Below are 27,999 nucleotides of genomic sequence, written 5' to 3'. Positions count from 1 at the left end.
TAGTCTTGGGAATAATAGAGGGTTAGGAATATCTACGTCATAGTTTGGCGAACTAGCCCCCCAAAGCTACAAACGGCCCTGCTTTTCCCCCCAGTGTGCTGTTTTCTTCCTGCTCCGTTTCGCTTTCCTCCATTTTGAAGCACCTGTCAGAAGGGGGCGTGGTCAATGATGTCACCTGAAGCCGCTGGAGTTGGAGGGAGGAGGAGGAGGTGACTGATGTTCCTCCGCCTCGCCTCGGACTCTTCTCCTCCTCGTCCACCTCGTCCCTCAACACTTGTTGTCTCTTCCACTGCTGGAAATCAGAAAAAAAAAAAAACAGACTTCACTGACTCAACATGTCGTCTTTGACGTGAGGCGTCGCGTTACTATGCAGAGCTGCGGCGCGTACGCGACGTGTTTTACCTTCGAGAATCCACGACTTTTAGCGGATTTCGAGTCGCCAACTGGATAAAAGAGCGACGAGGCTTCCGCGGAAGGAAAAAGTGCGACGCGATGGGAAACCTGATACTGACGGTGCTGGTGCTGCTGCACCTGTCCACGGGTGAGTGAGACTTTAACTACACTTTTATACTAAACTCGCGTTCTCTACTTTCTCCTCTTTTACGTTGAGGAATGTGTAAAGTGAAGCAACTTAAACAAACAGTATTGAGTTAATTATTATCAACAGTACAAGGCCGACAGGTGGTCACGTGACTGTAGTTCTGTGTACACAATATCTACAATAATAACAGGTAAATAAAAATACAACATGGCCTTAAATTTAAGAAAAACAAGTTATTTATTTCGATTTCTTTGGCCTGCAACTAACGGTTATTGTAATAGTTGATCAGTGGTTGATTTCGTGGATTAATCAATACTCGTTTATGCCATAAAATGTCAGAAGATGTTGAAAAAACTGTTTTTCAAAAACATGTAAAATAACGTGTAAAATTGCCTAAACCTAATGAAAAATACCGCGTTTACTTTGGGGTTTTTAAGTAATTATTGTCTTATAGGGCTGCGACTAACGATTGTTGGAATAAATGATTCAGTTGTGGTTTATTTCGTCGATTAATCAATACTCGTTTGGGTTATAAATTGTTGAAATAACTGTTTTTCAAAAACATGTCTAATATAACGTGTAAAATGCCCTTAAGCTAAAGGAAAACATTTTTTAAAATTAATTATTGTCTTATATGGCTGCAACTAACGATTATTATAATAATTGAATAATCTATGGTTGATTTTCAATATTTGTTTGGGCCAGTGAAAATGTCAGAACATGTTGATAAAAACTGTTCAAAATCAGTATGTTCTCAAATGTCCACAAACCACAGTTATTTTTGTTTTAAACTGATGAATAAATGATCAAAATAGTTGACAATTAGTTTAGTATGCGATTAAGATTTTGTATTTGTTGCATAGAGTTTCTTTTTTTAACTTAGTTTAATTTATTTAAACGTCTGGAACTGAAGAACGTTGTAAACATGTTATTTGAAAAGTGCTGCTGTATAAATAAAGTTTATTATAGTTTACATAGTTATTATTGTTAACAACTATAGCACGGGTGCACAGTATTGGACTTTTTGCTGATATCTGATATCATGTGAATATATATGTGTGTGTTTTTCCTGTGCCCAACTGCAGATTTCTCTTCTATAGTGATATAATTTGCTAATGTCATTATTTCAGATGGCAATTAGGATTTGAAAGCAATTTATTTCTCCACTGCATACGATCAGATTTTTATTTCTAGATGTCAGCATGAGCTCTGTCCTTTTGTTTACCTTTGTTTTCTGTTTATTTAACAACTCAAACAACACAATTATGTAAAGAAAACAATATTCAGAGATAAAGCGATAGCAGGAGTAAAACGTGGCCAGCAATATACAGACCTTAAATAATCATTTTCTTTACGATGAATGGTGGTTGCCTTTCATCGGCTTACTTTCCTTTCTCTCTCTGAATCAGTGGGTCTTGAGTGACAGGTGTTATTACCTGTAATGATATAGCGAGTAGCAGTGGTATGTTCACAGTTAAAGGCTTTTGGAGTAAACTGTTAACCAGTCTGGTCAGATTCTTTCAGCGTTCAACAAGAGCCAAGCATGGCGCAAGGAAACAGAGCCTTTCTGTTTTTTGTTTTTTTTAAAATGACAGCAGTCACATTTGATCTCCCTTTTCGTCTCTCTCGCGTCAGAGCTGCTGTCCATCCAGGTCATCGTCCCGGAGACGGAGCGGAGGACGACTCTGTTTGCCTCCGTGATTCTTCGCTGCGACTATTCCACCTCGGCGAACGCCCAGGATGTCCTGGTCACCTGGAGATACAAGTCCTTCTGTAAAGACCCCGTGCTGGAGTTCTACTCCACAGGTGAGACGGCAGAGGACAGGGGACAGGGACGCTTTAGAGCTGCAACTAACAGTTATTTTCAGAAAATGTCGAAAAATGTTGATCAGTGTTTCTCAGACCTGGAAATGATGATGTTTTAATGATTTATTTGTTAAAAAATATTTATATTGAAGAAGCTGAAAAAGATTAGAAATCGATTAACCAGTCGAATATTTTCACGATTCATCGAGGAATTGTTTGGTCCATAAAATGTCCAGAAAATAGTTAAAAAATGTGGATCAGTGTTTGTCAAACCTGAAAATGATGTTTTGTTTTGTCCACAAACCAAAAGGATTCACTTTTAATGATTTCTTTGTGATATGTCGCAAAGAAATTAAGACGATATTGACATTGAAAAAGCTGAAACTATCAGAAATCTTGTTTTAATCTTGAAAAAAGCTTCAAACCGAGTAATTGTTTCAGCTCTATAGTCGATTCATTTTAGTAATTGATTACATGCCAGTCTTTAAATGAATTATTATTCAACTGTTTAGGATAATAAACAAGACAATGTCATACTGATAAAAGCTGACAGTGATCAGCAGGAGATTTTACTTTCAGTATAGATTTTTGAATTCAGTGATGACACTTTTACAAAAGAATTAATAAAGTTTTTATCCACTTTGTCTGTGTCCCTGCAGCTTATCAGGCGGCTCTGCAGCTCGGTCAGGATCCCGCCAACGACTGTCCGGACCGGCAGCGCAAAGTCCGCACCGTGATCCAGAAGAGAGGCCTGAACGAGCCCATCCTGGGCGCCGAGTACAGAGAACGCAAAATCACCATTCGAAACAGTGAGTTGAGAAGTGCAAAACACGGAATGGAACAAAATGTACTGCAGTGTAGCGATGACACAGGGAAGTGTGATTCAGGGAAATCATCTACAGCCAGATTTACATGACGCCCGTGTTATTCAAAACTAGCGTAACAAGAAAAAAAGATTCATGATGTTTATTCACCATTTGACAGTCCGGGCACAGAGGAATTTGTGTGCATAATTTTCCAGAGTCAGAAATTGGAAAGACAGCAAAAACATGCAAAAATGGGCAAGGCAAAATAACAAGTGAGGGAATATTGAGTTTTCAGTTATTCAGTTTGTTTGCACTTTAAAGTCTTGAGAGAAACACAAGCAAAGTTTAAAGTGACATTAGCTCAGTGCTTTATTTTGTGACTGCCATTAGTTACAATTATAGAACCTAAAATAGAAACCTAAATTTGTTATAATATAATATAATATCTGTTGTGTTGTATGTACAGTAAATGGTCTGTATTTTCTAGTCTCGATGACCACGTAAAGCTGCTTTACACTACAGTTTTGCCATTCACCCATTCACTCATCTCTCATACCTCGGCACAGCCGACAGCGTGTGACTTGTCTTGCCCAAGGACTGGGAGCTGGGAATCAAACCCACAAGCCTTCAAGTTGAAAGACTACTAAGTAAACAGTAAAGAGTAAGACATACTGTGAGGTCAACTCTTAGGATGCAGCTGTTTTTGTAAATTATTCTGCAGTATAAAACATAACCGGGGGGGTTACCACGGGCCCTTGAGATCCTTGAAAGTTTGAATTTGAAAAATGTGGTCAGTGAAAGTGCTTGAATGTTGCGCAAGAAATAAGTTAACCTACCTACCGCCACCTACTGTTTCATGCATCCTGCACTGCTTGATGTACGTAGACTAGGACTACGCAGGGTTCCGAGATCTTGGTCTCACTAAAGAAAATCACAAAGACTGACTTTGAACCAAGATCTCAAGGACGATCACTTGTCCAGATGCAGAGGACGCCATGGACGAAAGCGGCTCCAGCGTGTTGCCCTCCCATTTTAATCTGTGTCAACACACCCGGTCCTCAGATTTGAGGGAATTGGTTCCTGGAAAGTCCTTAAAAAAAGTCCTTGAATTGTGGGAACACCTGCATGACTCTCGTGTTTTTTCCCCCGTGAACAGAGGCTGACCTGGTGATCACCGAGGTGATGTGGTGGGATAACGGCGTGTACTTCTGCACCATCGACGCCGCCGGCGACACGGCAGGCGACTCGGATCGCGAGATCAAACTCATCGTTTACCGTACGTCGGCTCCACTTTTGTGTGAAAACCAAACGTCGTTTTGAGGCGTGGTGAATCTGATATGGCGTTTTTTTTTTTTCCTCTTCAGACTGGCTCACCGTCCTGCTCATCATCCTCGGCGCCCTCCTGCTCATCTTACTGTTTGGCATTTGTTGCTGTCAGTGCTGCCCGCAGAAGTGCTGCTGCTACGTCCGCTGCCCGTGCTGCCCGCGGACGTGCTGCTGCCCGGAAAAAGGTAGAGTTCGACACAGAGGCACTGATACCTTGGACTCTTTATCAAGTACAAGGAGTATATGAAGTAGAAAGAAGAAGCGCATACCTCTGTGATGGAGGCTAACGCCCGGTTTCATCATTTAAAAAAAAAAAGAGTGAAATAGAAAATCCTGGAAAACAGGATGAAACTAAATGAACCATAAACAGGAAACCCAGGAAAACATAATCAGTTTGGTTTACTTGCACTGTTCCATGTTGCTATAATTATATAAACTATAAGTTTTATGTGTAAAGTATAATTTCTTCCTATTAAATGTGGATTTTAAATCATAAGATTCACAAATAAAGTCAAGTAAATGTGCTTTTACTATACATTCATCATAATTTCCCTCTGTTATTTAGTTGACCCAACATTTTACTTCCAATATCAGTGTCGCAAAGGTCCTTTTTTCCGATATTAACACAGCAATAATTCACATTTTATTCTGCCATTTATTCCATAGACAAGAAATAAAAACACTTGACACTATTTTGGCCTCACATTTGGAATCCCATTATGTTATCTCTGGTCGTTAAATAAAAACACATCGGTTGCTCTGCTGTGGTTTCAGCCGTGATGCAGCACAGGATGATACGGGAGGCTCAGAAGGCGATGGCTCCGTGGGTGAACGGCCAACCCATCTACGCTCCCATCAGCTCCAACGCCTCCACACAGGGCGTCCCAATACTCTATTCAGGTGAGTGACACAAAGACTTTGTGGTTCACCCTCGCTCACGAGTGTTTGCTCAGAACTCAAGGTGTGTACTTGTTTGATTTGGTTTCATGAGCGGAAAAATAAGTCTCTCTTTTGAACCATGTGGTCACTCGTTCTAGTTAAAAAAACCCAACGACTATAGAGTTTATTGTAGTTCCTTCAGGCTTCCATTTTTTGCCATTTTCAGACAAATACTTTTTCAGTTTCAGTCATTCGGTCATTTTTCACTGCACAGTAACCATGGTAACATCCGGTTGACAAGAACAGGGTAGCACAATCTACTCCAAAAATGGAAATGTGTTATAGGAGGTTTGATGTTATTTCTGTTTTAAAATGTTTCAAATGTAGTTCTGAAACTGAGTCTCTTTCTTGCAGGCTCGTTCTCGGACCACCCTACTAAACAAAACTTTGCCATGGCTCCCATGCACATGCAGCACCAGGCCTCCCCTCTCCCTCCGTACCATATGAACGGCAGTGCCAACGGCAGCATCCAAGCCCACAGTCAGGTGCTGGATTACCTGGAGAACCAGGTGAGGGGCCTGGATTTAGTGGCACCCCAAATGGGTCCACACGCAGTCCAGAACATGGCTCCATTACAACATCAGCTGCCGCTACAGCCGCAGCATCAGCTGCCGCTACAGCCTCAGCATCAGCCTCAGCGTCATTCTCCCACGGCTGTTCCGTTCACACCCGGGCCTCCGAGTATGCTGTCAGCTCTGGATGAGATGGGGGTGAGAGGTGTGGAGAGGAGGGTGATTACACTGCCGCCAATAATCCACCATGTGCCCAGCTTCTCTCGGAAGGGCCCTGGAGGTGGAAGTGGAGGTGGAGGGGGAGCTCGAGGGGACCCCAGGATGTCTAGTCAGTCCAGTGGGAGTACAAATCCCTCAGGGGCCGGAGCCTACCGCGACAGACGTGTATATAGAGAGAGGGACGCCTCTCCTCCCAGGCGGGGGATCCTGCGCGAGTACAGCGACGACTCCGACTGGGACAACAGGCGAGGAAGAGCGCCGCGCAGAGGCTCGAGAAACGGCAGGGGAGGCTCGGCTGCGAGGAGAGGAGGCACCGGGTCCAGCGGCTCCCGAGTGCGGGCGCGGAGTCGAGATGATCTGATGGAGGAGCTGTACAGAAGAGCGCCCCGGAGGGAGAGGAGCTATTCGCCTCCTCAGCGCCGCAAAGGCTCCTGGAGCTCCGACGAGGAGGACTACAGGAGACAGAAAGGGGGAAAAGTGAACGATTGGCCCGAGAAGCCGCCCAGCTACTTCGCCATCGAGCCTGGACAAAGCAACAGTCGGGGGAACTACAACCAACTTTCAGTAAGAGACACACACTCTGATTGATAGTTGCCACTAAATTCTACTTCTGCTCCTTTTTTTAATGCTTTTATATAACTACGGTACTTTCACATCACCTTTTATTTAACCAGGTGGAACCCACTGAGATCAAAATCTCTTTTCCAAGGGTGACCTGGCCAAGAGGTCAGCAGCACACGCCATAGTGATTTAGGAAACAGGTCATGAACAATAAATTGTGACAATACCTAATAATGTATAAAGTTTTCTTTGACATTTAAAGTCACAGTAATAAAGTATAAAACGCAGGTGCTGTTTTACTGGTTCCTCTTGGTCTTCTTAGGTTCTTAGTTTGCTAAGAAATGTTATACAGACGCTCATTATTCCGACTGGAGCAAATCTTATTTACTCTGCCGATCTCATGACTTCTTCTTTCCACTTGATTTACATGCTGTGCTTCTTATGAAACGCTATAAAACACTTGTGTTAGCCTCAGGACCAATTGTTGATTTCCTTCGAACTTCCGAGTCCCGTCATGTGACTCGTCATGTCTCCCTCTTTGATTTTTAATCCTAATCTCTAATCACTCTTTCTCTCGTAGGATAGAAGCTCCCGTAGCGGCACCAGTGTAGTCATCTAAAGCATTTCCTTTTTTTTTTACTTTTTTGTTTTGTTTTCTGTTCCTGAATATTTCCCCGAGCGGTGAGAAAGAAGAAAAAAAACAGCAGGTACTTTAATTTGTGTGTTGTGAAAAACTTTGTCTCATATAAATAAATGAAGAAAACTGGTTCAGTTGTGGCTGTGACCGGCAAATAACATGATTACTGCGAGTGATTCTTGTATTAAATGTTATTTGTGTGTGTGTTTTTATTTCGGGTGGTGGATAAGTAAATCCTGTTGTTTGTGAAGTAAACTTTCAAAAAGCTGTTAGACACTGTGAGGTTTTGTTGTTTGTGGTGTTTATGGTTCATTTAGTTTCATTTTTTTTACACATATATATATAATTTTGTTATTTTTGCATCATTTCTCTGTCTTATTTAAAGTGTCTATACATAGTACCATTGTTAGACTGTTGCCGCAGTGAAACCTGTACAGGAACATGTACGGATATATCATGGACACTTTTTGTTGTACATACTGGAGGAAAGATAATTATGTTTGACATAAATAGTGATGCACTGTTGTGAAGTGTGTTTGTTTTTAATAAACATTTTTAGGTACAACCAAGGACTCCTTCTCTTCTGTACTGTGATGTATTTATTTTAATCTAATAGTCCTGACATAAGCAAGAGAGAAAAAGAGAACTTGTCCTTAAATTTAAACCACTACTATATTTAGGAGCCAGGACACGTGTTTAAATCAATGTCCTCATCGTCTGATAGATCATTGTTTGTGCTGTGTCATAATATTTTATTACTTTTCACACTTTAAGGCAAAACCAGAGAGGAGAAAACAGGAAATGGAAATTGTCTGAGGAGCAAGGAAACTAGGGTTGCAACTAATGGTCCATAAAATGTCAGAAAATGTTCTCAAACCTGAAAATGTATGATGTCTCTCAGATTCTGAGAAATTTTAATGATTTATTTGTTATATGGAGCAAAGAAACTAGAAAATATTCACGTTTAAGAAGCTGAAAACTTGTTTTAATTCTTAAAATAACACTCAAACTGGTGAATCGATTGACAAAATTCATTTGTAATCAAATATTAACATTAACAAGTCAGATAATAGAAGTTGTTTTTACTTAACAAAAATACAGTAGTTGTTTTGTACCACATTCTACTGAGAGTTGTTCCAAACGGTTATGACATACTCTGTCCAGCAGGGGGAGCCACAGGCCATACATGTAAAGTACATGTACAGCTTGTTTCAGTCAGTCTGTGTTTATGTGAGTGTGTGTGTGTGTACTGTTCAAGACTAAGTGAAGACTAAAGGACTAAAAATTTGCAGTTTTTTTCTCATGTGGGTGTAAGAAAACCAAAATTACTCCATGAAACTTGGATAATGACAAAAATAGTATTACATTTTCCTGTTTATGTTACAGTTTATTGAATAATGGGTTTGAGTTGGGTTTAGCTGCATGATTAGTAGTTTATTTTTTGGTTATTTGATATGGATGTGTAAGCTGGGGCTTGGTGTGTTTACTGTTAAAAACAGGGTGGAGGTGGGGGTTGTGCCTCCTCCTCCTCCCTGCCTCAGCCCCAGCACCACCACCAGCCCCAGCCCAGCCCTGCCCCGCCGCGCTGCTGTCTGATTGGCGGCTGCGTTGCTTTGAGAGGCGGTCTGACCCGCAGCACTGACCGGGGGAAGTAAAACTGTCAATGTCACAGGTTCCTGGATTAGCAGCTGCTTCGTCCACTGATAACACCGGCGATAGAAGGAGATAACCTCCTCCTGTATGAAGACTTAAACCAGGAGCTTCGCAGCAGCTTCTTCACATCGTTTCCAGGTACGAACACATCACCGCTGTTAGCTGCCGGCTAGCTAGCGTTAGCCCCGGTTGCGCCTTAATAAAAACGCTTATTTTAAATTAACCCGCGGATTGTCAACACGAGCTGAGCTGTGTGCATGCAGGCGCTCACCGCAGTGTTTCATTGCGGGTCATTGAACACTTCGGCTGGTGGTTTAACCTCCACAGCTCAATAATTTCTACATAATTACGGTTTTTGCTGTTTTACATCTTCATTATAATTACACCTGTTATTTGAGGCTGTGACTCAGCTTCTTCTTAAGCTAACACCTAAAGTGGGTTGTTTTCAAACCCACCTGTGTCGTTTTATTCAATTAAAAGTGAGTTATAACGTTATTAGGTGAAGGTTTTGACTCTGAATATGTTGTGTTATTTGGTTTGTGTTTGCCCACAGGCAGCATGAACTCCCTCCCAGGCAAAGCTGCGCTTTCTCTGTGCAGGCGCACGGCGTCGGCTAGCGGGCTGAGGATCTTCGCCGGGTCACCGGGTCACACTACAGGGATCCTGCCGGCGGACAGAGCTTCTTTCCAGGCTGTGCGGGTCTGCCACAACGGGAAGGGCAGCAAGGGCAGCGTCAGCACCAAGAAACGAGGCTATGACATCACTAGAAACCCACACCTTAATAAGGTAATGTCTCTATCAGGGAAGGGAGATACGATTTTATCGTGCATCGCCGTTAAGGCGGTTAATTGGCCGATTGTTTGATCGGTGATTACCAAACCTGGAAAATTAATGTATTTTCTCCACTAACCAAAATGATTCTGTTTTAATAATTTCTTTGTTGATGATTAATTTAGTAATAGGTTGATGATCGAATAATTGCAATTATTGTGAATGACCATTGTCAGGAAAAGTGTATAATATTTCACGTGTTTAGTTTATTAGTGCCATATAGTCATAGTGCTATAGTTTTACCTGCCACAAGGTGGAGCCTGCATCATAATCATCACTCCTGTTGGCCACCTGTTTGAAGCTCCGCCCCCAGTACTCTGAAGTCATGAATTTCCATTATGTTTCTAACATGTCTTTTTGTAAAATTACATTTTATAACATTTGTTGCTAACATAACTGCGTTTAATCTAAGTGGTACAGCACAGATCCGCTCGTCATGGCATAGTTCGGAACAGTAAACCTTGATCTGGTTTGCGTTCTCACCTCGGGCTGTGTAGGCTGGGTGTTGATGGCTGCACTGGTTATGGAATTAGTATGACATCATACCTCAGTGTGGCTCGCCAATAAATCAGACAAAGAAGAAGAGGAATGCAGCACAGTAAACACTGCCGCATGCTTATACTAATCAGTGTACATTTTGTGTTTTCCTCGTTCTATCCCTGGCTCTACCCTTTAGTTGCTGGATCACTGTTCCCCCCACAGAAGGGTTCAAAATAATGGGATGTCACAGACAGTCACTTGGTGGAAACAGGGCTTTTCTAACATAAATGTGTTTGTTTTTTAATCATGTAGTCAAAAAATAGGTCAAGCATACAGTATATTTAAAATAAATGTAACGCTCACCATTCTTGTTTTTTCAAAAACACAAATTAAAGCATCACTTGGGCAAATTTGTAGCTTTAGGCAACTCAGAATCATATCTTGTGCTTTGGGAAACTTGTGTCTCTCTCCACTGCGTTCATGTGACTGTGTCTACTGTGAAAACACGAGGTCTGTCCCACATAGTCTGAGCTATGATGGTTGAAGATCCTGTATAACCACAATGAAAACCGTTTTAAAAGCAAGTGCCACATTTGTTCAGCACAGGAGATTCACATGGATGTGGTAAAGCACGTATCTAAAATGAGATAACCGAGTGGCTTGAACTGACAATCTTGTGTAGATTGTCTTTTTCTGCTCCAGTAACATCGAAATATAGATTTAATGTGAATTATTACTCCATGTCATTGTCTCCAAATCACAGTAGCACTATTTTACAATCACTGGACCTTTCTGGACAATTAGAGACACAAAATGTTCCTCCAGTTGCACCGTCAGCACCCGAATGTCTAAAGTCATCCACCGAGTCATTCGCTTGCAAGTTTTTTTGTTTTTTTTACTGCCTGTTCTGTGGGGACGTGAGGACAGATATCAAAGCTTCAGCTGAGTTTATTGCTGTGATTGCAGCTGATAGGAGGTTGGACACAGTTCCTTCCTCTGCTCATGCCCACTCAGCAGTTGTGTCCTCACTCGCAGGTCATCTTCAAGTTAGGGAAGTTATGCAGACAGAAAGTTGTCAGTGTTGGCTCACATGAAATAATTTAAGTTTTGCACATTTGGATATGCTTTGAGGTGGATTTTTATTCTTTTTCCACACCTTGTGTGTGATGGCGCTACCTCTGTTTCATTGACCCACTTGTTTTATTATTTATGCACAAACACACTTCCACATCTCCTTGTGATTCTGTGGAGACATAACTCTGCAAACTGTTTCCAGTCACTGAGAATCATAAAAGTGAATCTGCCTTTTGTATTTGGGTGTGTATTAATATCTAGACCTGTTCTGTTGTTGTAAAATCAGTTGTTCATGATAAGGTTTGAATGTGACTCATTACAAAGGTCAAACGTATCCTCCTTTTGTCCTCTTTGTCCCTCACTGCCTTCTTTACAGCTGCTGGGTTGTTAAGTGTCACCTTAATTGTTATTCTGTTCTTCTTAACCTGTTCTTTCTAATAGGTTTATCTTAATACTTTCTGTCTGTGCCTTTAGTGATCTGTTTTAGTTGTCTGGATTATGTTTGGATTAGTGCACACGCAACCCTGGGACTGACTGGGTGAAAAACTAATTAACAACTAATTAATGTAATATAAAATGCATTGTGCAAACACCATTTGCTTTGAATGATTAACGTCAAATTTGTGAGTTGTTTTTGCCTAAACTGACATTTCGTATGATTATCAACAATTCCAATTGATTTTATGGATATTATTGGGGAAAATAGTATTTTTGGCCAAATCACTTGGGGCAGAGCCGCTGTATGAAGTCATTATTTCTTGCTCCATAACTAACTACAAAGAAGCACATAAAATGTTAATAAAAGTCAACCCAACTGTATACTGGAAATATCAAACACACATGAGCAAGAGGGGGCTTTATGTGGAGGATGAGGTTTAAAAATACGCAATAATACACTTTTTTACAGACAAAAACATAATAAACACTCTATATCTCCATCCTGTATGGATTATAAAACACTAAACTAAAGCAAGATATACAATGACTTGGAACAGGACGTAAAACAACTACAAATAACTACAAAAAGATGCAAAATTAACCATCAGCATAGGGAAGATAAACAACTGAACGGGTACACATGATGTATGATTTTTTTTCAAATTGTCCTCTATGTGAACTCCGTCCCCTATGTTTGGTATTTACAGTATCTCTTTATAGTGTGCAGAGCTTTGCTCACAGCCGTCAGTGAATGCTGCTGCTCTTGCGGCTTAAACCTGGCCAGTATCGTCAAATGCTCTTCGATGGAGAAGTGTGTACCTCGTGGGCTACCATACAATCAATTAGTTTGTACGCCGTGTACAGTGTTAGTAACCAAATATCAAACGTCGTGTCACGTTTCACACAGGAGTCTATTTGAATGAATCATTTACCAGAGTTCAGAGAGTACATGAAATACAATAAAACAAACTGTAGACCTTTTAAGGGGTAGTTTTTTTTTAATTCTCTCATGTAGGTCAGTGTTTCCTCACGTGTGCAGGAATACAGAGGGAAAATGGAAAGAGTGATGAAGCAGTGGAGGAGGGAGGAGGGAGGAGAAGTCGAGCTGTCTGGGGAGGGAGTTCAGGCTCCCACGCTATTGGGCAGAATAAATAGAGGAAACCTCACACTCTCCTCTGATCTCTTCACAGCTCACAGTGAAGGCTCGCTCATGTTATACTCTCCTCTACACACTGAACCTAGCATGGTACATTATGAAAGAATTGTGATTCAAGATATTATCGCAATAATACTACAAATATGTACTTTGCATAAATTAAAAAGGGTGGAGCCTCCTCTCTGCACTACACTTTCTTCCAGAAGATGTTAACTTTGCTACAAAAATTTTGTAATGTCGCAAAAAAATGTTTGTTATATTCCAAAAAACTCAACTTCCATTGTTTTTGGGAGCAGGGTTGTGACTGGAGGGGGTGGGATGTGTAACCCATGTAGCGTGGTACTGTAAATAATTATTATGACATTAAACTTTTCATATTTTCATATGCTGCTTATCTTCAACTCTTTAAATGACTCTAAAATCACTTTAACTTACATTTTTGTAAGAGACAAACTAGTTTTTTGCATCACAGAAACAGGATTTGTGTGTTTCTAGTGCACATCTTGGAGTGAAAAAGAAGAATAGTTATGACTATGATGTGGCATAGTAAGTCATTGATATAGATTTTAAGGTGATTTTGGTGAAATATTAATGATTTTCCTTCATTCACCACAATCAACTTAATTTGAGTGCCTTTTAATCACAAGTTGCACTAATATCTAAAGTAGTTTTATACCTAGTTCATTTTAACTCCACAGCATTCCCATAAAAGGGCAAGTAATTTGTATTTTGGCTAAAAGTTCTGAAAAACCAATGGGTGTGGTTATGATGAGTCATGTTTCCACTTCCTCTGATGTTTAATACGTGAGTCACTGTGGTCGGTGGTGTGTAACTTGTGGAGTTAACCCAGTGTGGTTTAACTCTGCTCCTCCACTTCCACCCTGCAGGGAATGGCATTCACCCTGGAGGAGCGTTTACAACTGGGCATCCACGGTCTGCTGCCCCCTTGCTTCCTGTCCCAGGACGTGCAAGTCCTGCGTGTCATGAAGAGCTATGAAACGCGCGTCAATCCTCTGGACAAGTGAGACAACAGTAACACACGCACACGCACTCTGATGTCTCACTCTACTGCTGCTTGTGACAGATGTTAATGAGTTAATTCAGGGTTTTTTTTTAAGTGGGACAGAGGGGGGAAAAACCTCTCCTTTTAGCTACAACGAAAGGAAAGGCTCACCTGATTAATATAAAAGAATTATGCCCAGTTTAATCTACACTGTCTTCAGAATATGTTTTCAGCCATTATCAGCACACAAGCTGTAAATCCACTGCTGACTCCATCAGAAATTTCAAATAAATGTATTGTTATATAAATTAAGTGACACAAACTTTGCAAGTGAGGCAGCAGTAGATCAGGAGCCCCCATGAGCTAAAAATGCAGATTTTCTCAATGGAGTTTGGTGTGGGAGAGCAAGCGGTTTTCTGACTTCAGTTTCCCGACAGAATAGTGAGATAGAGTGCGAAACATACACAAAGGTGCACGTTACTGCTTCTGAAAGTATCAGTGTGATGTATATGATTCCTCTGCTTCCATCTCAGGTACATCCTGCTGATGACTCTGCAGGACAGAAACGAGAAGCTCTTCTACCGCTTGTTGACCTCCGACGTTGAGGAGTTCATGCCCATTGTTTACACTCCGACCGTCGGGTTGGCATGTCAGCAATACGGACTCGCCTTCAGGAGACCACGGTGGGTGAGGGTTCTCAGGGGGCAGTTAAACCTTCTTCTTCTCTCCATGTATCGATGTATGCATGAAGAAATTTCATCCTGTTTTTACAGTGGACTCTTCATCACCATCCACGACAAAGGTCACATTGCCACTATGCTTAACTCCTGGCCAGAAGAGGACATTAAGGTACGTTCCTCTGTTTGTGTGAAGTCAATAATGAATCGCTTTAAGGCTGAGCTATGTGGTTTTCTCTCTGTGAAGGCCATCGTGGTGACAGACGGTGAGCGTATCCTCGGTCTGGGAGACCTCGGCAGCTATGGGATGGGGATTCCGGTCGGGAAACTGGCGCTCTACACAGCGTGCGGCGGCGTTCAGCCGCAGCAGTGCCTCCCCGTGCTGCTCGACGTCGGCACTGACAACCAGGTGAGTGTGTGGTGAGCTGCAGGTAGGCTGTTTTTATGAGCTGCTTCATATCGGCCTCTTATCAGTCCTCACTGATTACATATCTGGAGAGCTTAGAGCAGCGGAGATAAGACCTTAATAATCACTAACTGGCAATTACAACCAAAAATTAAAGTTCATTGGAAAGTTGGCGTTCAATGATTCACTGATTGAGCGTATCATTTTGGGCCAGGCGCTGCTCGATGACCCGCTGTACATCGGCCTGAAGCACAAGAGGATCCGGGGGAAAGAGTACGATGATCTTATCGAAGAGTTCATGCAGGCAGTGACGGACAAGTGAGTGACAAATAAGAATCTGAAATTCCCATTTTGAAGCCTCCAGAATCGCTAATTGCCTGTCTCCATGTTGACACTTTATAGCCGTGTGTCATTCACACTGTTTTCCACTCGTATGCTGTACTTTATCATCAATTTTCCTCTAAATGTGTCCATAATTGACATCAAACTCTATGAAAGAAGACCCAACACCTGTGACTGAGACCATTAACTCCTCAGGAAAGTGAGAAGTTCAAGTTCATCATCCCTTACACTTCCATTCAAGTGGACCAGCAGGGTCGCCCCCTGGTGGTTATTCAATATAGTTTTACTTCAACGTTGGCATTCTTGGGAGAAGAAAAGAAAATCATCGATTTTTATGTACGGTCTATGGTTAAAACACAGCATAAATGACAGGGAGACAACATTAAGACAACAGACCGTAAACAAATAAACATATCAGTTAATATAAGAAAGTAACACTTAAGTATACGTTTTTTAAGTATACGACTTAAAAGAGGGAACAGAGTGTGTCATGCTCCTCAGGCAGGTTGTTGCAAACGGTGGGAGTTTGGACTGAATAATCCCAGTCCCCCTTAGTCCTTAAGGTGTTTTGGGTCAAGACCAGAATGTGCTTAAAAGGTGATCATAAAATAAACTCTGACATCCTCTCTCTCTCTTTGTCTCTTTCTTGTTGTTGTAATGTCTCTGTCGCAGGTACGGGATGAACTGTCTGATCCAGTTTGAGGACTTCGCCAACAGCAACGCCTTTCGCATCCTCAACAAGTACAGGCACAAATACTGCACCTTCAACGACGACATCCAAGGTACTGAGCACTCGCAATCAAAAAGATCTAAATGTATGAGTCGTATTTATTTAGTTGTAATTAGTAAACATCAAATCAGAAGAGGGAGTTGTTTCTCTCTGTATAATCACATCATTATATTCAGACACAATGACTTTAACATGACAAAATGTTCAAATTGACTTCTTTTCTGTATTTAATTATGCTTATTATTTTAACATCCACTTTCATACAATTTGCTACAATTACAGTTGTTTTTTTGTGTGTGTTTGTTTTTCTTCTTTCAGGCACAGCGTCGGTAGCTGTTGCCGGGGTCTTGGCTGCTTTAAAGATCACCAAGAACCAACTGTTAGACCACACTTTTGTTTTCCAGGGAGCCGGTGAGGTGAGAAAAGTTTTGTTATGATTCAAAAAAAAAAGAAAAAACTTCCCTTGATCTGTAAGAGATGATACTGAGCCTCAGGCCCTGATCAGACCTGATGTAATCGGATTACTCATGCCAGATGTCAATATCTCGTGTAAACAGGGTCTCAAATTCAAAGGCGGAGGAAGACTCTCTGTGTTACACGCTGCAGCTCACGTGTTGTTGCCAGTTTCCATGCGACACCGCTTTCATTTTCACACCATGTCGTGTATGTTGTAAATGCACTTGTGTCCATGTCATTGTGTGCAGCTGTTGGTCTTAAAATGAGGTGTGGTTGGTCGGACACGTGGTTGGTTCATTGCTATCTCGATGCAGCAGAAAGCCACTTTGCCCCTGACCCGAACTAATGATCATTTTCATAATCGATTAATCTGTTGATTATTTCCCTGATAAATCAAGTCATCTTTCAATCCAAAAAATGTCAGAATATGTTGTTGATGTTCTCAAATGTCTTGTTTTGTCCACCAACCCAAATAATTCTGTTTTAAAGATGTCTTTTTTAATATGGAGCAGAAACTATTCATATTTAAGAAGCTGAAAAAACACTTGAACACCGATTTGAAATAGTTGATGATTATTTCAGTAATGATCTACTTGTATGCCTTCACCTCTCACACAAGCAGATCTGTCCCCTCGGCAGAGACTCATTCACTTGCATTCGCCTTTTAAATAACGATGCCCTACATACACTTGAACCCGGCTTTTAGAGGAAATTAAAAGCCGGGATAATTGATGTTAGGCCCAAAACACACGCCAATGAATAATTCAGATGTTAAATAACCCCTTTGTGCCTCACTCTGCATAACTAGCAACAGTGGAATTGGACAAACACTAATGCGCACACTTGAGACCATTGTTCCCCCATTGTTTGATTGAAGACCGACCTTTTAAAAAGGACTTTTGGACTGCGGGAGGAAACCGGAGAACCTGGAGAAAACCCATACACACATGGGTCCTCACCCGGTGTTTGGGAATCACCGCTTTAGACCATGCACTAAAGATCGGCCTGTGATGTAGAAGGAAAGATGTCCAACATCTGTATTTTAACATTTTCTTCTCTGACCAGGCTGCTCTGGGTATCGCGCACCTGCTTATCATGGCCATGGCTAAAGAAGGGGTATCCAAAGAGGAAGCTGCCAAGAAGATCTGGATGGTGGACTCAAAAGGCCTCATTGTGAAGGTGGGTGATCATCAATTTCTTTATGTCCAAACTGCATCATGTAAAAAAACAACAACTATTTTCTTTGTAAACTTTAGGGAAGAGGCCACCTGAACCATGAGAAGGAGGAGTTTGCCCACGAGCACCCACACCTGAAGACCCTGGAGGAGGTGGTTCAAACCATCAAACCCACCGCCATCATCGGTGAGTTTACCCTGGACGAAGTGTGACGTCGCAGCTCTGAACATCCTGAAGTATCGCCCTCAAAGAACATTATTGTTTTCCCTGTCTTTATTTTAAATCCCCCCCCCTTTTTTTTTAATAACCAACATTGTTTCTTTCATCCAGTTTTGGGAAAACAGAGAAACCTGTTAAAGGTGAAATATTTTTCCGTCCAGCTTTTTCTCACCACAGTAACAACCTAGTAATTTGCTGTAAATCAACTAATTCATTCAGTTTATTTAATTTAAAGGTCCAGTGTGTAAGAATTAGTGAAATCTAATGGTTAGACTGCAGATGTTCACACCTTATTTGTATGCTGGTTTCTCTTGGCAAAAATGCTATTTGATAGGATTATTTGTCGTATATTGAAATATTCTAAACTCCCAGTGCATGAGAGAGAGTTACAGTGATGCAGGGTACACAGTATGTTGAGCTAAGAAGAGCAGCTAACAAGATGCATTCAAGAAACGGAGGAATTTATTTGAATGTTCCGTCTTTTCGTCTAATAACCTTTAACCTGTTACATTAATGCCGGGAAAGCACAAGTTCTCTCTCTCTCTCTCTCTCTCTCGGCTCCTTTGCTATCTAAGTTCACGGTAAGAAATGAACACAATGGCTATAGTGATGGTGTAAACTGATTACTGGTAGTATATTCAATTTCTGTCAATGAACCCTTTCTTAATATCACACGCTGGACCTTAGTAGTTATAGATGGACCTGAAATTCATCCACATGCATGAACGATCAACGTAAAGATTCTTAATCTGTTTTTATGGGATCATCCTCTGACATTCAGGTTTAAAACACATGGCAATAATTGAACCATAAAGACTGAATCCTACAAATGGCACTACTGTTCACGCCTAACTTGGTTGAGTTACATTTAATCTCTCTCTCTCTCTCTCTCTGAAACTGTGTCTCGAACACGAAGGCGTGGCTGCTATCGGAGGAGCGTTTACTGAGAAGATAATCAAAGACATGGCTTCCTTCAACGAGAGGCCCATCATCTTTGCCCTCAGTAATCCCACCAGCAAAGCAGAGTGCACAGCCGAGGAGTGCTACCAGCTCACAGAGGTAACTGATCCACAAATACAGGATTCAGCATCGAAAAATACACTTACATGTTTGAAATATTCACATCCTACAGTCATGCAAAATGTTCAAATCCACTTTTGCAGTTATTTTTCACCAGTGGTTTTACTTACTGTTGTCTTTTAGTAATACATTTCTTCCGACTCTACCTCAACTAAGACGACAACAACAAAAAAAACACAACTTGTACATCGCACTTATGACTAGCACTTCATAGTTTGATCTACTTGAAGCTCTTACTTACTTCTAGCTCTTATTTGTAATAATCCACAAATAGAGCCTTATTTCATTGGATGAAATACGGCTCAAATTGGACGGATGTTTTTATAACATATATTAGGAAATTTGACATTAAACAGCTTTATATTCCCATAGTTATCACTGGGAGAAACGAGTGAATCCAGTAAATTCATGACAATTCTTTGTCACAACGCACCAATATCTTTATAGAAGTTCCTACATGTTGATATGTACACATAATATATTCTATTACAAGTTGTATGATGTTTTAAATAAAATTGTAAAGGTTAGAAATAATTCACATATTTTAATTCTCATCCTTACATTGGAGTAGAAAAGTTATATTTAGGTGTTATCGCATGCAGTTAATGCTCCATCAATCAAATTTTAAACTGTTAAATGTGTTTTCAAGTATTCGATCAGATGTTTGGCCCATAACATGTATAAAAACTATTGATTAGTTCTTTGCAAACCTTGAGAAGACACCACAATTAATTGTTTAAGTGTTTTACTGTCTTACTAAGTTCTCTGGGTTTTCAGCTTCTTTAAATATAAAAGTTTTTGCCTTGCTCCATATAACCCTTGTGTGCATTACATGTGTATTTTTCCACAGCTCTGTATCACGTAAATAAACCGTCATCTTCTTCTTCTTCTGTGGTCAGGGTCGGGGCATCTTTGCCAGTGGAAGTCCGTTCGACAAGGTGACGCTGGCTGACGGACGCACCTTCTACCCCGGACAGGGAAACAACGCCTACGTGTTTCCCGGAGTCGCTCTGGGCGTGATCGCCTGCGGCGTCCGCCACATATCTGACGACGTCTTCCTCACCACCGCTGAGGTTCCGATCTTTTACTGTAGCTGTTCATTCATGACTGCGGTGTTGCAGTGCATCTCACATACTCCTTTGGATCTTGTGTCCAAAAGTAGACATTTTATGACACTTTCCCCCCACAACAATATGATATCAAGAGTTGGTCTAGTTAGCAGTTCTGTAAATATTAAACAAAGTGTTCTCCCTCTTCTTGTAAACACGTAGATCTTCATTTCAATCCATTTCAATATGTAAAAATGTGTACAACAGCGCCCTGCAGTGTTTTAAACAGTTACTACTACCCAAAACATTGTAGTAGCATGGTTGCCAGATTTTTATAAAATACACAAAAAAACATAGAGCTACCCACGACCTGTTTTAATTTTATCAACTTATTACAGGTTGTACCGTCATTATTAGTGACATCTATATTTCAATTGAATATGTTTCCCTCATCTTTGCTGACATCTCATGGTCATTTTATGTCTTAATACAACACATTTATGACATTCTGTTACCACTCCTGACGTTGCCGACAGGATTTGGCATGCGTGCTTCTCATTACCGTAACTCCCAGTAACTTTGTGATATCTAGAAAATTCAAAAACTATGGGCTGGCGATCGCCCTATGTCCGCTGAGATTGGCACAGCACACCGCGTGTGACCCTCATATGGAGGATAAAGCGGTAGAAGGTGGATGGATGGATGGACGATACCAGAAATCAGAGAAATGGAGCTTTGCGCCCATATTCTTGTCATTACGGTAGAACCTCAGCACTTCTGTGGAACTAACTGCCTTTTGTGACAATTCTACAGCCATAAAATCAAAATAAATCCAGATGAGACGGCCTGATAATCATAATGGTCATAAGAGAGTTACATAGTGGAGGACAAAAACTTCCCCAACGAGTCATATGTTCAGGAAAAACCTGTGAACTTTCTATTTTTCTGTCTTTCTCAGGCAATCGCTGACATGGTAACAGAGGAACATCTGGCCGAGGGGAGACTTTATCCTCCTCTGAGCACCATCAGAGAGGTCTCCTTAAAGATAGCCGTGAAGGTAACCTTACAATCACTGAGGTTTTCTTAAGCACGTCATGAGTATGACCTAACAATGTACAGTGTGTGTGTTTTACAGTGCACTTAACCTGTGTGTTTTCCCTTCTCTCCGTCAGCTTGTCAACTATGCATACAAAAACAACGTGGCCTCGCTTTATCCCGAGCCGCAAGACAAGGAGGCGTTTGTGCTGTCTCACGTCTATAGTCCAGATTATGACTCCTTCACGCTGGACACGTACAGCTGGCCTCAGGACGCCATGAATGTCCAGGACGTGTGATCCCGCAGCACCGTCCACCCTCCGTCTCCCTCTGAATGAAATGATGCTGCCGTGATGTCGCGCACAATTTCTGTATCGTCTCCAAATGTATTTCACTAATGATTCTTGTGCTGTTTTTTTTCTTTCTTCGATTGATAGCTGTCCAGTGGTGAGTCAAACGCACACCGTGTTAATGATTTTCTGTCCAGTTTCCAGTGCTGTACTCGTATTTATCAGTTCTCTGAATGTCATGGCTAAGAAAAACACTCGATATCCACACAGCGGCACAAGTGTTTCCTCTGTGACTCAAAGTCAGTTCTTTAGGAGAGGAATCTGAGCTGGTGTGTGAGCAACAAAGCAGTGGTTCATATTGCAGCACAGTTCTTTTCTTCTCTGGACACAGAGGAACAGAGGACATCATTTATGAAAGCCGTGTCTAAAATAACCTCAGCTGAAAACTCTCCTTTGTGCCTCTTCCTGTGTGACCTCAGGGCATCACTTCCTCCAGATCATGAGTTAAAAATCTCTGTATTTGTTGTTCGGTGGACGGCAGAGAACAGGCTCTCGTATTAAAAAAAGCAGCTGCTCCTTCGTAGTTTACACTCCTGTCAGTGTTTGCACACGTTTGTCCAGAGACACGGACTCTTGTCCTTGTGTCCCGGACTCATCACATGGACTTGGACTCAGACTTGACAATTGACTGCAGTCTGTCTCAAAAATAGACACTTGGACATATTTTGTTATTCTCATACATCAACAGAATCTTTTCTGTGTCTCAATTTAAATAAAATAAATAAATTAAATTAAATTAAATCACAACTCTGATCAGGCCTATATATATATATATACACATATACGTATGTGTATATATGTATGTGTGTGTGTGTGTGTATATATATATATATACATATGTATGTATGTATATATATATATATATATATATGTGTGTGTGTGTGTGTATATGTATATATATATATATATATACATATGTATATATATGTGTGTGTATATGTATATATATATATATATATATATACATATGTGTATATATATATATATATATATATATATATATATACGTATATATGTATACATATGTATGTCTGTGTATGATGAAAACCAGAAATTCTCACACAAAAAAAGGTGACTAATGTCATATTCAATGTAATGCTGCATTAATACTGTTCATAGTAACATTATGCAGACTTTTACATCAAACTCCAGTAGTACATAGAAACTCTCGTGTCATTTGTGTTTCTGCAAAGTGCTTTTTTAAAAAAACAATTGTAAAAATAACTAGCTGGGACATTTATGACACTGATACCACAACTTTTCTTTCTACCAATAATAATATCAGTCTGATACAATATTAAAAAACACCTGAGCTGTTAAACTAATATTCTGCTTACACATAGGACAAAGTAAACAGACTATTAAAATGCTGCTGCTGCTTTTGTATTTGAACAAATTTTCTTTTATCTTCAAACCAGTCCAAACGGCTGTCCTAACCTACTTTTTCCTCTTTCTCTGATATCCGATCCAGAGATTTTGACTTTCACTGTATGACGGATTCTGATACCGAGTATCTTATTGGCTCATCCCTTCTATGAACTGGACTCATCCTCAATGACTCAGGTAATCAGGACTCGACTCGACTGGAGAATCGACTCGGACTTGAGGGTCAGTGACTCGACTACAACACTGGAACCTGAACACTGCGCTGACAAACACTCCAGTTTCCCTCTTAGAAAATCAGTTTTCTCAGTGAAGCTGAGTGAAACCATTATATTGTCTTTGGGGTTTTTTGTGGACACTTAATGTGTGTTTTTGCTTTACTTTTGTACAGAGTTCAGCCTGTTGTGTTTCTGCCAAAGTTGTTATTATTAATAATACAGTGTATCTTACGTTATACTCATGAAGAATACGATGCTTGGTAAAGTTTTAGTACTGAGGGATTGGTAGAAGTTTTCAAAAGGGATAAATAAACTTTTTAAATAAATACGTTGTCACAGAATGAGTGGTTTATTAACACCAATGACGTCTTGCTGTTTTATGTTGAACCTTGAACGCATCACCTGTTTTCCCTGAGATATACTGCTTCCTGCAGATGGACTCGAGCCATTGTTTTAACTTGAAAACATGAGGTATGACTGGAATTACCCGGATTTTCCGTACCGATGTTTTCACAACTCCAGGTGACTGATGTCATGCAGTACTTTAATGCAAAATTCTGAACCAAAACGATGCCATTTTGGTAGGAAGCCGCACTTTTTTTTAAATCACTAGACGTATTTGTATATATACTGTGCAATATGTCAGGCAACTCTCGGTCTCTAAATCGTTTTGTTTTCATTAGACGTGAAGATGGTGGATAGCTGTTGTGCCCCCAGGGTGCTAAAACTATTGAGGACAAGCTAACGGTGAGCACCGAAGATCTACAGGCATCGGATTGTTACCTGATATGAAGTGATGACTTCACAAGAACAGATTCCAGCTAATTAAAAGTTTCATGTCAGATTGAGTAGATTGAGTAGTGAACGTGAACTAACGGCTTAAACGGGCATGGCGTCGTTGGTTGATGAAGTGATGCTCTTCCTTTGTCAGTGTTTCTTGACAGTTTGTAATAAAGTTAAGTTAAAAACGGTTGCCCGCCCAGCTTTGTTTTTTCATTGGTATCAATAACAAGCCCCGCCCCGAACAATTCCCGCGTTCACACAATTCCTTCTTTCTGATTGGTTGACACATGCGCGCGCGCCAATATTCAACTTCCTTACTAAAGCTACCTCCGCGTTGGCTCCGTCAGTGCAGCGGAGCAGAGGTAACATAAGTTTTACTAAACATTATTTAATATATACTTTGTGTTTCACCACTGACAACAGTTGTCAACTTACCGGTAAGAATACGCTCTCATTTGCTGACTCTCTTTCTTGTCGTCTGTAGGCTTCCCTCTCCTGCAAAACCTGGACCGGATACATGGAGGGACTGGGCTGGACTGGATTCGGTTTTCTGTTGTAAGTACAACAGAAATTTTTACAAAATCACTACAGTCACAAAACACTTAATAAGGTTTAAACACACGGGGGCATTTTGTTCGGAATGAGTATGAAGTCAAACTGAAGTGGAGTTTTATGAGTTTGACTGTAAAAATGACAAATCAAATGACTCCAAGTCAAATGCCCAATGTGGTTTTTGACCTTCAATACTACTTAAACCTCCAGTTGAATGAATGTTTTCTCTCAATGTCAAACAAGTTGTGGCAAAAATAAGTTTGAACTCCACCTGTTAACAAACTTAGTAGTAGTAATAGTATTAGTTGACTTAAATTTGAAACAGGTTTGGGTGACTGTCATTTTTGATTCGTATGGTGTGCTGTGATTTAAACCCTAAACTTACCCTTAAAAAACTTAAATGCCTCGAAGAAAGTGGGAATCTTCCATGCACTGGCTTAGGGGTCTGCTCATCTCCCTGTCCCTGTCTCCAAGGGGCCTGCATGGACCTTCATCCATCCCTCCTTGGGGTGGGAAGTGGGGGTAGCTGTGGTGGACTCTGGGGGGGGCTTTGGACCTCTGCGATCTGCCTGGGGTGACTCGGCCTCTGTCTGTGGTTCTTGCTTTTATGTACAGCTACAGTGTTTTTTAAATTTTTAATTGTTAATATACTATTTTACACTTTTACATGCAGTAAATATCTGCCAGATATTGAAAGTTCTTCTGACATGACATTTTCTGTCAAAAAGCAAAAAAAGTCCAGACACATTTTGAGGGTTAAATGATAAAACATACACACACACAAATAAAAACACAGTCCTTGTTCTTCATTCAAGTCTTCTTTTAATATCAATTCCACTCTGTGGATCCTCTGCATTCGATACACACAGCACAGCAGCACTGATGAACATGTGAGAAGGCTCAAAATTCAAGTCCAGAATAGGTTGTTTTTTTTATCTTAACTCATCACCTGGTGACAATAGTTAATGTGATAACGTCCAGTCAGACTCTCTGGTGTTGAGCTATTACACTCTTTGGCTTCATGAAATCTCTCCTCATTAACATGTAGAAGTAATGAGATAAAGAAATGTCATCAGATGGTCGACATGTTTGTGATCAAAACAAATGCATTAATCTACACTTTTACCTCGTGAAGTCCATGAAAAATATACCTATTATTTAGAGAGAGTGCTTGTGACATTTATAGTACTGCACAGACATGTCAGTCCCCGCTTCATTTCACAGTTTGAGCTCACCGTCAGCACATTATGGCCTTGGCTACAAAACACAGCCGCAAACTTTTTAAAAAGTGTTAGAAAAACAGGACAAAGCTCTGAGATAAACGAGTTCCATATAAAACACAGTAGGCACATTATTGCTTTATCTCACACATTGGGGGAAACAACCTTCACTCTCTTCCTGTTGGTGAACACGTGGCAACAGTTTGCTCGTGTGAAATTAAGTTAATTATAAAATGGAAATAAAAATTAAACGCACAACGTTGTAAAGGGGCGGACACATTTCCAGGGAAATTTACAGAAACTTTCCGTGGGAGCTTTTGTTCGGGGCTAAATTGGGAGATATTCCAAATCGGAAACTTTGAATGACATGCATGCAAAATGATATGAATTAAATAACATCATGTGGATTAATTTGCATTTATAGATACATATATATGTATATTTATATATAACTATCTATAGATGTCGAAGAAATGGAATGGTCTTTAAAATATTTTACAACTCATGTGAACATATTTTTTTATGGTTACAGAAAACCGTCCAGCAGGAGGCAGAAGAAACTGTCATGTGATGGAGGAATGCACAGTGCATGAACAGTGCATGAACAGTGCATGAATGAAGGGGACGTGGCCTCAAGAGCCCTGCAGTAAGTAAGTGTGTGTTACAGTTTTTACTGTATTTGCATCAAATCTGATCTGTTTCAGACAACGATGATGCTACAATATATTATTTACCAACTGGATTTCTGGAAAGTTCCCACTTTTGAAAGTTCCCCAAGACAACAGTTTACATGATCCCCCAAACTAGGTCCTTTCTCATTGTTTTGATTGAGAAAAGCTCCAGTTTACAGCACATGAACAATTACAACAATGAACAACAGGAACTTTAAAAATGTGCAACTTAAATGAAAATACACAAAAATGTGAAAATGTGACTAGGGCTGCAACTAACGGTTATTTCCACAATTGATTACTCTGCCGGTTAAGTGAACTAGTTTGGTACCATAAAATGTGAGAAAATGCTTGATCGATGTTTCTCAAACCTGGAAATGACAAGTCTTGGTTTGTTTCCTACAAACTGAAAATAATTATATATATATATATATATGTATGTATATGTATGTATGTATGTATGTATGTGTATATGTGTATATATACACACATGTATGTATATATATGTATATATATATATATATATATGTGAGTACACATATATAAATATAACCATGAGGTCACAGTGACCTTGTCCTTTTGAGCCTCAAACGTTTGCACCTAATTGGAAGAAATTCCTTCAAGTCATTCTTCAAGTTAACATGTTCACATGAATGGGATGGACAGACTGACTGTTGGACGGATTCACAAACAGACTTGTGGACTGACCAAATCTCTCTGCACACATTCGGATAAAGTCGCTACATTCAGATTACCATGTTTGTCTCCTGTTATTATATTATTTATCTCTTTCCAAATTCCCAAATTTTTTAACAACTTGCGCATATTTTACCAGCAAAACGTGTCTTAAAATATGACCAAATACAAGCCAACGACAAAACATAAACACATTTAAAAATATAAAATTATTAATGCAACGCAGCATCACACTATTTCATTATGTTGCATCAACTTCAGACACAAAATTTTACCAAGTGATTTCAAGCATATTATGGTGATTCTTCAAGACAATGTACTTTTGATACTGGTGACTTTGTCATGTACAGGCCACACCCCCTCTGTGTTTGCAGGATTTGACCTAGCTTTTCTAGTGTGATGGACAAATTCTCCTGTTGAATTTGCCAACATGCTTGTAGCTGTATTTGTTCTTTGTAGAAGCTCCCTTTGTTAACATGCAGGTTTTTCCACTTGTTCTTCTTAAGTGGTCGAGTGTGCACTGGCAGAATTTACAGAACAACATATCACCTGACCACGCCTCTGAATTTAGTTTCTGAGAGTACACGACTTTTCAGAAAAAGCGCTCTGTGTTTAACAGTGGATTTCCATTTTTATTGCTCAATTCCGCAATTCCATGCGCGTTTTTTGCAGAAATCATGGGGGCGGCCCTCATAGATCTACGGTGTAATGGTGTGTTCACAGTGAACGCGATGGGTTAGGGTTATCGAGGGATCATTTAGTCCATTTTGGGACGCGATGGGAGCACTGCTCGCAAGTCGCAGTATTTTAAAAGTAAAAGACATTTCTTTTCACCATCGACCAAAGACACAACGTGGCGAGTTTCACCGTTAACAGTGCTCGGTTTGGTGTTGTGAAAGCACACAAGACTATGGTTTCCACATGAGATAAAGTGTCATACAGCTCCGAATGGTGATTGGCTATTTGTGTTGTGA

The 27,999-nt window shown here is 40.4% G+C and overlaps 2 protein-coding genes and 1 long non-coding RNA gene across 3 annotated transcripts; all 3 read left to right on the top strand.

Annotated features, from left to right (window-relative positions):
- Positions 1 to 73: 73 nt before the first annotated feature.
- Positions 74 to 7,912, top strand: ildr1a (immunoglobulin-like domain containing receptor 1a). Its single transcript, XM_044019704.1, has 8 exons — positions 74 to 541; positions 2,177 to 2,347; positions 3,007 to 3,156; positions 4,310 to 4,429; positions 4,518 to 4,664; positions 5,254 to 5,379; positions 5,773 to 6,713; positions 7,291 to 7,912. The coding sequence occupies exons 1-8, from the start codon at positions 493 to 495 to the stop codon at positions 7,327 to 7,329; spliced, it is 1,743 nt and encodes a 580-aa protein (XP_043875639.1). The 5' UTR covers positions 74 to 492; the 3' UTR covers positions 7,330 to 7,912.
- A 1,041-nt stretch (positions 7,913 to 8,953) lies between these two features.
- Positions 8,954 to 22,037, top strand: me3 (malic enzyme 3, NADP(+)-dependent, mitochondrial). The gene is made up of 15 exons (XM_044019629.1): positions 8,954 to 9,138; positions 9,554 to 9,786; positions 13,867 to 14,000; positions 14,516 to 14,665; positions 14,756 to 14,831; positions 14,907 to 15,068; positions 15,280 to 15,383; positions 16,080 to 16,189; positions 16,456 to 16,553; positions 17,659 to 17,772; positions 17,850 to 17,955; positions 18,905 to 19,047; positions 19,968 to 20,141; positions 21,076 to 21,174; positions 21,290 to 22,037. The coding sequence occupies exons 2-15, from the start codon at positions 9,559 to 9,561 to the stop codon at positions 21,449 to 21,451; spliced, it is 1,860 nt and encodes a 619-aa protein (XP_043875564.1). The 5' UTR covers positions 8,954 to 9,138; positions 9,554 to 9,558; the 3' UTR covers positions 21,452 to 22,037.
- A 472-nt stretch (positions 22,038 to 22,509) lies between these two features.
- LOC122765300 lies at positions 22,510 to 26,485 on the top strand. Its single transcript, XR_006359955.1, has 3 exons — positions 22,510 to 24,248; positions 24,371 to 24,441; positions 26,191 to 26,485. It is a non-coding gene; the product is annotated as an uncharacterized LOC122765300 (long non-coding RNA).
- Positions 26,486 to 27,999: the final 1,514 nt, after the last annotated feature.

This window comes from Solea senegalensis, linkage group LG2, assembly GCF_019176455.1.
Source record: "Solea senegalensis isolate Sse05_10M linkage group LG2, IFAPA_SoseM_1, whole genome shotgun sequence".
NCBI classification, from domain to species: domain Eukaryota; kingdom Metazoa; phylum Chordata; class Actinopteri; order Pleuronectiformes; family Soleidae; genus Solea; species Solea senegalensis.
This window is presented reverse-complemented; position numbering and strand designations above follow the sequence as displayed.

What these genes read in the sequence shown, in the direction of transcription:
- ildr1a (XM_044019704.1), top strand. Translation starts at nt 493, where the DNA reads ATGGGAAACCTGATACTGACGGTGCTGGTGCTGCTGCACCTGTCCACG. An exon ending in GTGCTGCTGCCCGGAAAAAG is followed by an intron (nt 4,665 to 5,253) that starts GTAGAGTTCGAC and finishes CTGTGGTTTCAG; the next exon opens with CCGTGATGCAGCACAGGATG. An exon ending in GGAACTACAACCAACTTTCA is followed by an intron (nt 6,714 to 7,290) that starts GTAAGAGACACA and finishes TTTCTCTCGTAG; the next exon opens with GATAGAAGCTCCCGTAGCGG.
- me3 (XM_044019629.1), top strand. Translation starts at nt 9,559, where the DNA reads ATGAACTCCCTCCCAGGCAAAGCTGCGCTTTCTCTGTGCAGGCGCACG. An exon ending in GGCCAGAAGAGGACATTAAG is followed by an intron (nt 14,832 to 14,906) that starts GTACGTTCCTCT and finishes CTCTCTGTGAAG; the next exon opens with GCCATCGTGGTGACAGACGG. An exon ending in TTTTCCAGGGAGCCGGTGAG is followed by an intron (nt 16,554 to 17,658) that starts GTGAGAAAAGTT and finishes TTCTCTGACCAG; the next exon opens with GCTGCTCTGGGTATCGCGCA.